General features: G+C 47.7%; 1 protein-coding gene across 6 annotated transcripts in view; it reads right to left on the bottom strand.

Annotated features, from left to right (window-relative positions):
* The window catches only part of DUS2 (dihydrouridine synthase 2), a 60,089-nt gene that overhangs the window by 46,021 nt on the left and 329 nt on the right, over positions 1-13,739 (bottom strand). For 3 of the 6 annotated variants that reach the window (XR_004055367.1, XM_030924631.1, XM_030924630.1), the window contains one exon: positions 4,750-4,893. Coding sequence is in view for 5 of the 6 variants with exons in the window: in XM_030924630.1 (XP_030780490.1) it covers positions 4,750-4,893 (144 nt within the window). In the remaining variant the exon portion in view is untranslated. Of the gene's footprint in view, positions 1-4,749; positions 4,894-8,932; positions 8,952-13,318; positions 13,475-13,739 lie in introns of those variants that run through there. The other 3 variants (XM_030924632.1, XM_010355057.2, XM_030924634.1) reach the window with 2 other exon arrangements.

Below are 13,739 nucleotides of genomic sequence, written 5' to 3'. Positions count from 1 at the left end.
TTGGTCCCCAGTCTAACTCTATACAGCCAGGCAGAAGTAGCAGAGCTTTTCCAGCAACTTTCCATGCCACTACACCACTCCCGTCAAAACGGGCTGTTTTTCCTCCCTCTAGTTATTGGAATCAGCTGAAAGCCTGGCCTCCCTGCAGCGCCGAACTACCTCAATAGCCTAAGTAGCTGCCCAAAACAGGCAAGCCCTAGGCTTGTCTACAGCTGAAAAAGGAGGCACTTGTCTCTTCCTTAGAGAAGAGTGCTGCTATTATGTTAGCAAGTCAGGCCTAGCAGACACTAACATTCAAACCCTCAAATGCTTCCATACCTCGTTCCTATACTAATACTGTGCTTTATTTTATTCTTCATCCGTACGTCCAAATGCCAACCATGGGCCCCGACCTTAACAGCGCCCCTTAACAGCAGGAAGTAGCCAGACAGACCATGGCGCCCCTTTATCACTATTATCAATAAAAGTTTGGACTGTTTGGATGAACGGAGGCAAGATGGCGCACTTCCGGGTTCTTCATCCCCCCCCCCAACTTTTCCCGCACGCGCGAAAATCCAGCCGGCGACCCGGGAAGGTGCAGACCAACTAGGCATGCGCCAGGTGATGTCAATCTGAAGAGACCAAGATTTACGTGGTCGCACCTGCGGAACGCCCCCGGACACGCCCGTGCCCCGCCTATCGCCCTCCCACTCCTAGAAAAGCCGCTCCGGAGGATCGCCACGCGCGGACTTCCCAGCTTCCCCACTGCGGTCGGTTCCCCACTGCGGTCGGGACTGTTGGAACTCCGTCCGAGAGCTGTACGGGTGACTCTGGGGGCCCCTTTTGTCGGGGGCCAACAGACCTCTCCCTACCCACCTTCTTCCCTTGAAGCTAGGTGACCAAAATAAACTTGCAGTTTTGCTCCTACCCTTGCCTAGTTGCTGGTTCTTTTGTACCCGCTCTGGTGGTCTTAGAAAAACAAAACAATGGGTACAGGGTTTCTGTTTCACAAGATGAAAAAGTTCCGGAGATCTGTTTCACAACAATGTGAATATACATAACACTACTGAACAGTACACTTACAAATGGTTAAGACAGTAAATCTAAATGTTTTTTGTCACAATAAGAAAAAAAAAAAAACTTTTAAAAAAAATCACTCATTTCTTTTTTTTTTTTTTTTTTTGACAGAGTTTCGCTCTTGTCGCCCAGGCTGGAGTGCAATGGTGCACTGGGCACACTGCAACCTCTGCCTCGCGGGTTCAAGCGATTCTCCTGCCTTAACCTCCCAAGTAGCTGGGATTACAGGCATGCACCGTCATGCTCGACTAAATTTGTATTTTTAGTAGAGACAGGGTTTCACCATGTTGGCCAGGCTAGTCTTGAACTCCTGACCTCAGGTGATCTGCCCGCATCGGTCTCCCAAAATGCTGAGATTACAGGCATGAGCTACAGTGCATGGCCTAAATCAACCATTTGTGGGCCTCTGGACTGTGGGACTCTGGGCCTCTTAAGAACACTGCCTTTTCCCTTGATCCTACTTATTAAGAAGTTTAACAGGTCAGTGTCTCTTCACAGACTGGAACACTAAATCCCACCATTCTTATAAAAAGAAACAGGAACGTGGCCTCTGCAGCACCTCCCAAAAACTGTCATCACTCCTCAAAAATTCCTGGCAGACCCTGATGCAGAAAGACTACTGCTCCCTTGACTTTTACAGATTGGCTCATCCTCCAGATGCTGAGGACTTTGTGGGTTGTTTGTTTTGTTTTGTTTTGAGAGGGAGTCTTCCTCTGTCGCCCAGGCTGGAGTGCAGTGGCGTGATCTCAGCTCACTGCAACCTCCACCTCCCAGGTTCAAGTGATTCTCCTGCCTCAGCCTCCCAAGTAGCTGGGACTACAGGCGTGCACCATCATGTCCAGCTAATTTTTGGTATTTTTGTAGATACGGGGTTTCACCATGTTGTTCAGGCTCGTCTCAAACTCCTGACCTCAGGTGATCCACCCGTCTTGGCCTCCCAAAGTGCTGGGATTACAGGTGTGAGCCACCGCGCCCGGTGACTTTGTGGGGTTTTTCAGGAGGTGCCTACATGCCTGATACGCCTGAGGTCCTGTGAGCTGGGTGGGGTCATTTGGTTATCTAACCCCACAGATAGGCCACCTCACATGAACTCCCCCGCTCCAGTAAGAACATCCAGGCAACTGGTACTCCAAAGCTCACCCGCAGAACAACCATGGAGCCACCAGGGGGCACCAGACACCACAGTCAGCCATGCCTTGGGGCCCAGTCCCAGCCACCTACACAACCCAGGCTGACCTGCCTGGCTGTCTGCTCTCATGGGGGACAGGTCTGGGTGGAAGGCTTAGGTCTCTGAATAGGTAGAGACCCCTTTGTTTATTCGTAACCTATACTGACTCTATCAGGGAAGAGCACATCAAACAATGCTAACACATTTTAATTCATATTTCCTCTGCTCCATACAGGAGCAGGACCCTGGAAGAAAGGAATGGGCACATTTACTAGGAAAACCAAGTCTTGCCCAATTAGGAGGGTCACATACTGAAGTAATCACATAAATCGTGGGCCCTAAACTTCCAAAGGGCTTGAAAACAACCCTAAGGCTGGGTGCGGCAGCTCACGGCTATAATCCCAGCACTTTGGGAGGCCGAGGCAGGTGGATCACCTGAGGTCAGGGATTCAAGACCAGCCTGGCCAACGTGGCAAAACCCCATCTCTACCAAAAATACAAAAATTAGCTGGGCGTGAAGGCGGGCACCTGTGATCCCAGCTACTCGGGAGGCTGAGGCAGGAGAATCGCTTGAACCTGGGAAGCAGAGGTTGCAGTGAGCCAAGACCGCGCCACTGCAATCCAGCCTGGGAAGGCAGAGTGAGATACTGCCTTAAAAAAAAAAAAAAAAAAATTCCTGTCCTCACCAAGCCCTGATCTTCAGGCTTCCTTCTAACGCCTTCCTTCCTCTTATACTACAAACATGCAAGTCATCTAGAAACAACTCACTTCACCCCACTTCCTCCACCTCAAGCTACCTGCCTGTACCTCCCTTAACCGAAGGGGTAGTCAGCAGCCCTACTTCTATTCCCTCACCTGCTATTCACTCCTCAAGCCATTAACTCCATGAGCGTTCACGTCTATGTGCTAGAGCTGTCCTCCAGTGGTCTAATTTTCTTTTCTCTCCCTCCCTCCCTCCTTCCTTCCTTCCTTGCTTTTTTTTCAAGAAACAAGGTCTCACTATGTTGCCAGGGCCGGTTTTGAACTCCTGGGCTCAAGCAATCCTCCTGCACAGCCTCCCATAGGCATGAGCCTAATTTTCAAATCAAATACCTGCTTGGTCTTTTTGCAACTGGATTTCTCTGCATTATTTGACATGGTTAACAAACCTGACTTTTACCTTCCCTGACACTACACTCTTTAATTTGCCTATTTTTCTCACTCTTTTACCTCTTCTGTCATTGATTCCTATGCGCCAACACACATACCCAGCACGTAAGAGTATGTTTTCCCCCAATCTCCTCTTAAGTCCTCCATTCTCTCTACATAGTGGTTTTCTTTTTCTTTTGTACCTTTTTTATTTTTTTATTTTTTGGTAGAGACAGGGTTTCACTGTGTTGCCCAGACTGGTCTCAAACTCCTGGACTCAAGTAATCCTCCTGCCTCAGCCTCCCAAAGTGCTGGGATTAACCAGGCTTATTTTTTTTTAATATATAAAAACTTTTTTAAAAAGAGATGGAGTGGCCAGGCGCGGTGGCTCAAGCCTGTAATCCCAGCACTTTGGGAGGCCGAGACGGGCAGATCACGAGGTCAGAAGATCGAGACCATCCTGGCTAACACGGTGAAACCCCATCTCTACTAAAAAATACAAAAAACTAGCCGGGCAAGGTGGCGGGCGCCTGTAGTCCCAGCTACTCGGGAGGCTGAGGCAGGAGAATGGTGTGAACCCGGGAGGCGGAGTTTTCATTGAGCTGAGATCAGGCCATTGCACTCCAGCCTGGGCGACAGAGCGAGACTCTGTCTCAAAAAAAAAAAGGAGATGGAGTCTCACTGTATTGCCTAGGCTGGTCTCAAACTCCTAGGTTCAAGTGATCCCCCTGCCTTGGCCTCCCGAAGTGCTAGTATTATGGCATGAGCTACCATGCCCAGTCTCTTTTTATTTTTTATTTTTATTATTATTATTATTGAGATGGAGTCTAGCTCTGTTGCCCAGGCTGGAGTTCAGTGGCATGATCTTGGCTCACTGCAACCTCCACTTCCCAGGTTCAAGCAATTCTCCTGCCTCACCCTCCCGAGTAGCTGGGACTACAGGCATGTACCACTACGCCCAGCTAATTTTTATATTTTTAGTAGAGACAAGGTTTCACCATGTTATCCAGACTGGTCTCAAACTCCTAACCTCAGGTGATCTGCCTGCCTTGGCCTCCCAAAGTGCTGGGATTACAGCCATAAGCCACTGTGCCAGGCCTCTTTTATTTTTTAAAATAGAGATGAGGTCCCACTATGTTGCCCAGACGTGTCATGCAACTTATCTATTCACCCGGCCCAAGGTATCCCAGAATGCTTCTGTGCTACCAGGCTCCTGGGCCTTGGCAGGATGCACAAGACTCATCAGAGTCACACATGTTCGTCTCCTCCAGCCTTTGGTGAGTGCCTATAAAGTCAATTCCCATTCTGTCCCCCCTAACTCCTGACCACTCCCACACACAAATGAAGAGGAGTCTGCACTTGTAGAGAAGCCCACCCAGAAAATCAGAGGCCCTTACCTCACAGTAAACAATGTCTGCTCCATAATCCAAGGCCAGCAGCCTCATTGGAAGAGTCCCTACCCGAACCATTGGGGCCAGGATTAGCTTATTATGATAACACAGAGAGAGGCTATTCAAAATCATTTCCTCCTCTGTTACAGCCTGAAAAAAAAGGAAACAAGAGTCAGAAATTCAAATGCAGAAAATCTCTTCTGTTATCAAGAGCAGGCTTCCGTTCTTCAAGTTTCTAGCACACAGTAGTTTGTTTTCCTTTTCTTTTGGTTGTTTATGTTTGTTTGTTTTTGTTTTTGAGACAGTCTTGCTTTGTCACCCAGGCTGGAATGCCATGTAGTGCAGGGCTCACCGCAACCTCCGACTCCCGGATTCCCGGATTCAAGCAATTCTCGCACCTCAGTCTCCCAAGTAACTGGGATTATGGGCGTCTGCCACCACCACTGGCTAATTTTTGTATTTTGAGTAAAGATGGAGTTTTACAGCTGGGCACGATGGTTCACACCTGTAATCCCAGCACTTTGGGAGGCCAATGCAGGCAGATCACCTGAGGTCAGGAGTTTGAGATCAGCCTGGCCAACATGGTGAAACCCAGTCTCTACTAAAAAATACAAAAATTAACTGGGCATGGTGGCGGGCACCTATAATCCCAGATAGGAGGCTGAGGCAGGAGAATCATTTGAACCCGGAAGGCAGAGGTTGCAGTAAGGCAAGATGGCGCTATTGTACCCCAGCCTGGGCAACAAGAGCAAGACTCCATCTCAAAAAAAAAAAAAAATATATGGGAGTTTCACCACATTGGCCATGCTGGTCTTGAACTCCAGATCTCAAGTGATCCACCCACCTTGGCCTCTCAAGAGTGTTGGGATTATAGGCGTGAGCCACTGCGCCTAGCCTGTTTTCCTTTTCCCTGAACATAAAAATTAGTATACATGCACATTCATTCATCTAACAAACATTTATTAAGTGCCTAATCTGTGCCAGTCACTGTTCCAGTCTCCTGGGACACATTAGAGGAAAAAAAAAAAAAAAAAAACATAGAAAAATTCCTGCTCTGGCAGTTTTCATTCTTTTTTTTTTAAACTCAGATACCTGCAGTGGGGTATCTGAAGCAGAGTTTTCATTCTAGCCAGAGAATATAGGCAAAAAAACAAAAAGCATAACAAATAAGTAAACTATATAGTATGTTGGAAAACTGGTAATGCTAGAGCAGTGAGAAGGGAGATTGAAAGTGCTGGGGATGGGTTGCAATTTCAAATAGAGAAGTCAACATGGGCTTTAATGAGAAGATTTGATCAGTGAAGACCCCCTTTTTATTATAAAAATAATAAAAAGCCAGGCAACGGCTCACGCCAGTTATCTCAGCACTAAAGAGGCCATGGTGGGGAGATCGCTTGAGTTGGAGATGGAGATCAGCTTGGAGTTGGCAGATCAGCCTGGGTAACATGGCAAGACCTCATCTCTACAGAAACATAAAAATTAGCCAGTGCATGCCTGTAGTACCAGCTCCTCAGGAAGCTGAGGTGAGATCACTTGAGCCTGGGTAGTAGAGGTTGCTGAGCTGAGCTGAGATCACACCCCTGCACTCCAGCCTGGGTGACAGTGAGATCCTGTCTGAAAATAAAAATAAAACTAGGCCAGGCAAGGTGCCTCACGCCTATAATCCCAGCACTTTGGGAGGCCAATGCAGGCAGATCACCTGAGGTCAGGAGTTTGAGATCAGCCTGGCCAACATGGTGAAACCCCATCTCTACAAAAAATACAAAAATTGGGCTGAGCATGGTGGCTCACGTCTGTAATCCTAACGCTTTGGGAGGCCAAGGCGGGTGGATAACTTGAGGTCAGGAATTCAAGACCAGCCTAGCCAATATGGTGAAACCCCATCTCTACTAAAAATACAAAAATTAGCCAGGCATGGTGGCACGCGCCTGTAATCCCAGCTACTCAGGAGGCTGAGGCAAGAGAATCACTTGAACCCAGGAGACGGAAGTTGTGGTGAGCTGAGATCGCGCCACTGCACTCCAGCCTAGGCAACAAAGCAAGACTCTATCTGAAAAAAACAAACAAACAAAAAAAAATAGCACCTGTAGTCTCAGCTACTTGGGAGGATGAAGTCAGAGTATCGCTTGGGCCTAGGAGTTTGAGGCTACAGTGAGCCATGATCACACCACTGCACTCTAGCCTGGGTGACAGAGCAAGACTCTGTCTCAAAAAAAAATTTTTTTAGGCCGGGCGCGGTGGCTCAAGCGTGTAATCCCAGCACTTTGGGAGGCCGAGACGGGTGGATCACGAGGTCAGGAGATCGAGACCATCCTGGCTAACCCAGTGAAACCCCGTCTCTACTAAAAAAATACAAAAAATTAGCCGGGCGTGGTGGCGGGCGCCTGTGGTCCCAGCTACTTGGGAGGCTGAGGCAGGAGAATGGCGTGAACCCGGGAGGCGGAGCTTGCAGTGAGCTGAGATCCGGCCACTGCACTCCAGCCTGGGCGACAGAGTGAGACTCTGTCTCAAAAAAAAAAAAAAAAAAAAAAAAAAAATTTAATTTTTAAATAAAAATAATTTTAAAAAGAAATAATCTCTGATCCAAGGACTAAAGGAAGAGAATGTGTTAACCAGTCTAATAAGTGGAAAGAAAATCTTTCCCCTTTCATTAATAGCATCTCCAGTCTCCCAATTACTCATCCTTAACCCACATTCCCCACATTCAATCCATCACTAACTCCTATTCAAATAACCTTCAAAATATAACTCTAACCCACACGCTTTACTACATCCCAATGGCCACCACTGCACGCCAAAAACCCTCTGCTCATCTGCTGCCAGGACTTCAGCACAGCCCCCAAATGGATCTCCAAAAATCTACACTTGCCCCTTCCTATCCAATCTATTTACAATAGTCAGCATGGGATCCTAAAAAGGCAACTCTGATAATATCACTCCCCCCGTTTATACCTTTCAATGGCTTCCCACTGACTTTAGGAAAAATCCTAAACCTTTATAATGGCCCACAAGGCCCTGCATGATCAGTCCCTACCCACCTCTTCAGCCTCACCCTCACCTGTGTCTCTCTCACCCTCCCTCTCTGCCCTGGCCACCCTGGCATTCCCTTTTCTTTTTTTTTTGAAATGGAGTCTCACTCTGTTGCCCAGGCTGGAGTGCAGTGGCGCAATCTCAGCTCACTGCAACCTCCACCTTCCGGGTTCAGCCTCCTGCCTCAGCCTCCCGAGTAGCTGGGATTACAGGTACCCACCACCACACCCACCTCAAGTGATCCGCCCACTTTGGCCTCCCAAAGAGCTAGGATTACAGGTGTGAGCCACTGTGCCCGGCCACCCTGGCCTTCGTTTAAAGTCTCCCATACCAAACTGTCTGCTGCCCTGGGGCCTGCCCACTTGCAGTTCTGTCTGGAATACTCTCCCCATCTCCCCAGCTCGGTCATGCATGCCCATACTAAGGTCCCCTTGTCCGTAAATGCCCCCTTTGTGGAGTTGTGTCCCTGTAGAAAATCAAATTCAGGTCCCTGGTCCCATGCTTTCCCAACACCCTACATTTCTCTGCAGCTCAGTTACACTCTATGTGTCCACACTGAGTGCTGTCGTTTCTTGTTCAATGCCCAGCTCCTCCTGGAGACCACCAGGACAACAAGCTCTACAAGAACAGGAGTGTGGCTGCTTAGTTCACTGCCAGGTTTCTAGCACTGAGCCAGGTACCTGGCCTTTAGAGGCTGCTTTGTAAGGTATGACTGAATACCCACTACTGTGGTAGCTGAGAGGACAGCCTCTTGTAGGGTGGTTGGTCTGGGAACTTCCTCTGGCACTCTGTCAGAGGTGCCTGACACACCCTGCCTCTAAGGAGGCTCCTCTGAGAAAAACTAGGCAGCCCCCATGCCTTTCCCGGTTACTGCCACAACCACTCACCCCACCCCGAGATCACGCCCACATCACACTTCAGTCACTTATTTCCAATCTCTTCTACCATTCCTTTTAAGGGCTGGTCTCCTCTATTACTCCCAATTTCTTAGACAGTAACCTTGGCCGGGCACAGTGGCTCACCCCTGTAATCCCAGCACTTTGGGAGGCCAAGGCGGGAGGATCACCTGAGATCAGGAATTCGAGACCAGCCTGGCCAACATGGTGAAACCCTGTCTCTACTAAAAATTAAAAAATCAGCCAGGCATGGTGGTGCGCACCTGTAATCCCAGCAACTCGGGAGGCTGAAGCAGGAGAATCACTCGAACCAGGGAGGCGGAGGTTGCAGTTAGCCGAGATCATACCACTGCCCTCTAGCCTGGGCAACAGAATGAGACTCCATCTCAAAAAGTAAAAAATAGTAACCTTAACTTCAGTTACAGGGACATCATATCCTGTTAACCTTAAAAAAAAAAAAAAAAAAGACATTAAAGAAAAATATCTCCAAACATGTTGAGTTTATTTGAGAATGGGAGAAAAGGATTATAATCCAGGATGCAGCAAGCCACAAGTACATATGGTGATAGAAGGGGAAAAGGAAGCTTTTATTAGCAGAAAGGGAGAGATTTATATAAGTTGCTTAGAAACAGAGTTCACGGTCAGACACAGTGGCTCACACCTGTAATCCCTAGCACTTTGGGAAGCCGAGGCAGGCGGATCACGAGGTCAAGAAATCGAGACCATCCTGGCCAACATGAGTGAAACTCTGTCTCTACTACAAATATAAAAATTAGCTGGGAGTGGCAGCACACACCTGTAGTCCCAGCTACTCGGGAAGCTGAGGCAGGAGAATCACTTGAACCTGGGAGGCAGAGGTTGCAATGAGCCGAGATCACACCACTGCACTCCAGCCTGGTGACAGAACGAGCCTCAGTCTCAAAAATAAAATAAAATAAAATAAACAAGTTCATGAGTTCCCCAGAGGATCAAAGCCAGAGTTGTCTTCAGTTCATTGGTGGAGATGCCATTACTGGGCAAGTATTCTTTCCAGAGCATTTTATCTGAATTACGATAGTCCTAAAAAATGTCTATGCCAGGCAAGGTGGCTCACACCTGTTATCCCATCACTTTGGGAGGCCAAGGCAGGAGGATCACTTGAGGCCAGGAGTTTGAGACCAGCCTGCGCAACACAGCAAGACCCCATCTCTACCAAAAAAAAATATATTTTTTTTAACTAGCCAGGAGTGATGGAAGGTGCCTGCAGTCCCAGCCACTACAGGAGGCTTAAGCAGGAGAATCATTTGGAGTCCAGGAGTTCGATTCAGCAGTGAGCCATGATTGTGCAACTGTACTCCAGCCTGGGTGACAGAGCAAGGCCCTGTCTCCAAAAAAAAAAAGAAAAAAAAAATAATGTCTACTGATAAACCTTGTCATAGAAATATATATACACATGCAAAACATGCAAGCCATGCAAAGCAGGTGATTCATGAAAGACATGAAAGGATTTCTAGTGGGTTTTTATTCATTTATTTATCTATATATATATATTTTTTGAGATGGAGTCTCACTCTGTCGCCCAAGCTGGAGTGCAGTGGCGTGATCTTGGCTCACTGTAACCTCCGCCTCCCAGGTTCGAGCAATTCTCCTGCCTCAGCCTCCCGACTAGCTGGGACAAAAATTAACCACCATGCCCGGCTAATTTTTGTGTTTTCAGTAGACATGGGGTTTCACCATGTTGGCCAGGATGGTCTCAAACTCCTGATCTCAAGTGATCCGCCCGCCTCAGCCTCCCAAAGTGCTGGGATTGCAGGTGTGAGCCACCACTCCTGTCCTCTAGTGGGGTTTTTAGAAAAGCCTTGGAAACAGTTCTTATCCAGGCATACTATAGTGACAATGACTGAAAATATGATTACCTGTGCAACAGTCCTGCTACAGGTGGGAAAATGGAGGAACAATAAAGGAATATTAACAGCACTTTTTATTGTTGTAATGCTTGCAATTCCCAAAGTGCTTCATTTATAACTGTGATTCTCAAGCCTAGTTACATCTGGAGAGGTTTTTAAAATACCAATTTCTAGGCCGGGCACAGTGGCTCACATCTGTAATCCCAGCACGTTGGGAGGCCGAGGCAGGCGGATCAACTGAGGTCAGGAGTTCGAGATCAGCCTGGTCAACATGGCAAAACCTCGTCTCTACTAAAAATACAGAATTAGCCGGGTGTGGTAGCATGCACCTGTAATCCCAGCTACTGGGGTGGCTGAGGCAGGAGAATCACTTGAACCTGAGAGGCAAAGGTTGCAGTGAGTCGAGATTGTGCCACTGAAGTCTAGCCTGGGTGACAGAGTAAGACTCTGTCTAGGCCTTACTCCAAATCAATTAAATCAGAATGTAAACTCCACAAGGGCAGGAATTTTGGCTGTTTTGCTCACAGTCAGTGCCTGGGACATGCATGGTGCCCAGGAAGTATTTGTTGAATGAATGAATGAATAAATATACCATTATTAACTGAGATCCAAGGAACACACCAAGCTCCTGATCCCAGGAGCTTCGATTTTTTTCACAATAAGGACACCTTTCCTATTTCTAAAGCACTACTTATAAAAATATCTCAAGAAAACAATTAGAAGTTACTCAGTGTCTACCGTGAGTGAGGGGGAAAAAGGTAGGCAGTGTCGCCGGGCGTGGTGGCTCACGCCTGTAATCCCAGCACTTTGGGAGGCCGAGGTGGGTGGATCACGAGGTCAGAAGTTTGAGACCATTCTGGCTAACACGGTGAGACCCCGTCTCTACCAAAAATACAAAAAATTAGCCAGGCGTGGTGGCGGGTGCCTGTAGTCCCAGCTACTCGGGAGGCTGAGGCAGCAGAATGGCGTGAACCCGGGAGGTGGAGCTTGCAGTGAGCCGAGATGGTGCTACTGCATTACAGCCTGGGCGATACAGCGCAACTCTGTCTCAAAAAAAAAAAAAAGGTAGGCAGTGTCTAGTGATGTGACAAGAAGAAATTAGTGGCCATGGGCACAGACAGGCTTAGGCAAGCTCTAACTCCTGTGAAATTTTGAGGTAATCATATTGTAAGGACTCAAGCATAATGAGAAAACAACTGTATATTAACCAGCTACCCTACCCTGGATATTTGAACAAAACCCAAAAACCCAAATGCACATACGTATGTATTATTTTGTTCTGATACTTCGGGATTACTTTGATATATTTGTTCTGGCTTTGTACAGAATAATTCTTTGTTTGGTATCTGAAAAACAGTGGCACATGGAAATGGATGAAACCTGTTGGGACAAACATCCAAAGGACTTTTTTTTTTTTTTTTTTGAGACAGAGTCTCGCCCTGTCGCCCAGGCTGGAGTGCAGTGGTGCGATCTCGGCTCACCGCAACAACCTCCACCTCCCGGGTTCAAATGATTGTCCTGCCTCAGCCTCCCGAGTAGCTGGGATTACAGGCGTGAGCCTGGCCCCAAGGAACTATTTGGATAAGGAGGAGCCCTGAATTTGTAGAATCATAAAAGTAGCATAGAATCCGGCCGGGCACAGCGGCTCACGCCTGTAATCTCAGCACTTTGGGAGACTAAGGCGGGCAAATCATGAGGTCAGGAGTTTGAGACCAGCCTGCCCAACATAGTGAAACTCTGTCTCTATTAAAAATACAAAAGTTACCTGGGCGTGGTAGCGCATGCCTGTAATCCCAGCTACTCAGATGGCTGAGGCAGGAGAATCCCTTGAACCCAGAAGGCAGACGGCTGCAGTGAGCCAAGACTGCACCACTGCACTTCAGCCTGGGCAACAGAGTGAGACTGTCTCAAAAAAAAAAAAAAAAGTCTCCAGCCATTGTCAAATATCGTGGGAGGGAAAGGGAGGAAAGAGCAAAATCACCCTTGTTGTAGAACCACTACCTTATCCAATGACTGTTCATTCACCCATCACTACTCAAAACTTTCTCTTCGTACTTCCAGATGTTTTCTTGTGGAGAAAAAAAAGCCTCTACTCCTCTGGTTTATCTGGCAACTCTCCAGAAAGTCTAATTGTGTAGCACAAGGGTAGAGTGTACTTAAAATTGTAAAAGTTTTTCCTCATAGTATTCCAAAAAAAGCAAAGTTTTTATCTTTTCAGTGGTATTTGATGAAACTAAAACGCTTTCTCCAGATGTTACGAACCTCCCAGAGAGTTAACCCATAAACATTTACCTTATCTCCCACCCCAGGCACTGCAGATTACAGAAAATATCTGACACCCATTTTCCAGATCTGTTCAAGAAGTGTCTGTTGGGCATGGTGGCTCACGCTTGTAATCCCATCACTTTGGGAGGCCGAGGTGGGAAGATCACTTGAGGCCAGGAGTTCCAGACCAGCGAGACCAACATGGTGAAACCCTGCCTCTACTAAAAATAGAAAAATTAGCCGGGCGTGGGTGGTGCATGCCCGTAGTCTCTGCTACTCGGGAGGCAGAGGCAGGAGAATCGCTTGAACCCAGGAGGCGGAGGTTGCAGTGCGCCGAGATCGCACCACTGCACTCCAGCCTGGGTGACAGAACGAGACTGTGTCTCAGGACAAAAAAAAAAAAAAAGGTGACTCGTATAGTTCTTGTTTTTACAACCCGAATATCTGAATTCAGGTAAAATATTCTGCCTGACCAGGGCTACGTGATAAGCCACGTACCTGCTCACTTCGCAGGGTCGCAGCACCCTTCTTACTACTATTTAGGCAATTTAGGTTTCTGACGGGGAAACCAGCGGAGCTGAGCGGGCTGCAAGAGGGGTGGGTTCAGGATGAGAAGTTGGGATGGGTGACGAAGCAGTAGAGAGTGAATCTTGGCTGAAAAGTAAGGAAAATAACTGTGAGGAAGAGATGACCCAACTTGAAATAAAGCCTGAAGACCTCACCTCCCACTTGAGAGAGAGAAGCAGCTGAAAGCCATCACCTTGCACTCTGGGCTCTCAAACAGAGAGGGTGAGGGGTTGAGACCAGATCTATGATTTCACACCCCTGTCTCGGCCCCTAGGCCTGACCATTCATTCAAACTCTCAATAAAAACGGATTACCAGACCCTGCGCAGGGAACACATCTGGGAAAACAGCTG

The sequence above is a fragment of the Rhinopithecus roxellana genome, chromosome 20 (assembly GCF_007565055.1).
Source record: "Rhinopithecus roxellana isolate Shanxi Qingling chromosome 20, ASM756505v1, whole genome shotgun sequence".
NCBI classification, from domain to species: Eukaryota; Metazoa; Chordata; class Mammalia; order Primates; family Cercopithecidae; genus Rhinopithecus; species Rhinopithecus roxellana.
Note: the sequence above shows the minus strand (reverse complement) of the source record. Positions and strands in the feature narration are given on the sequence as shown.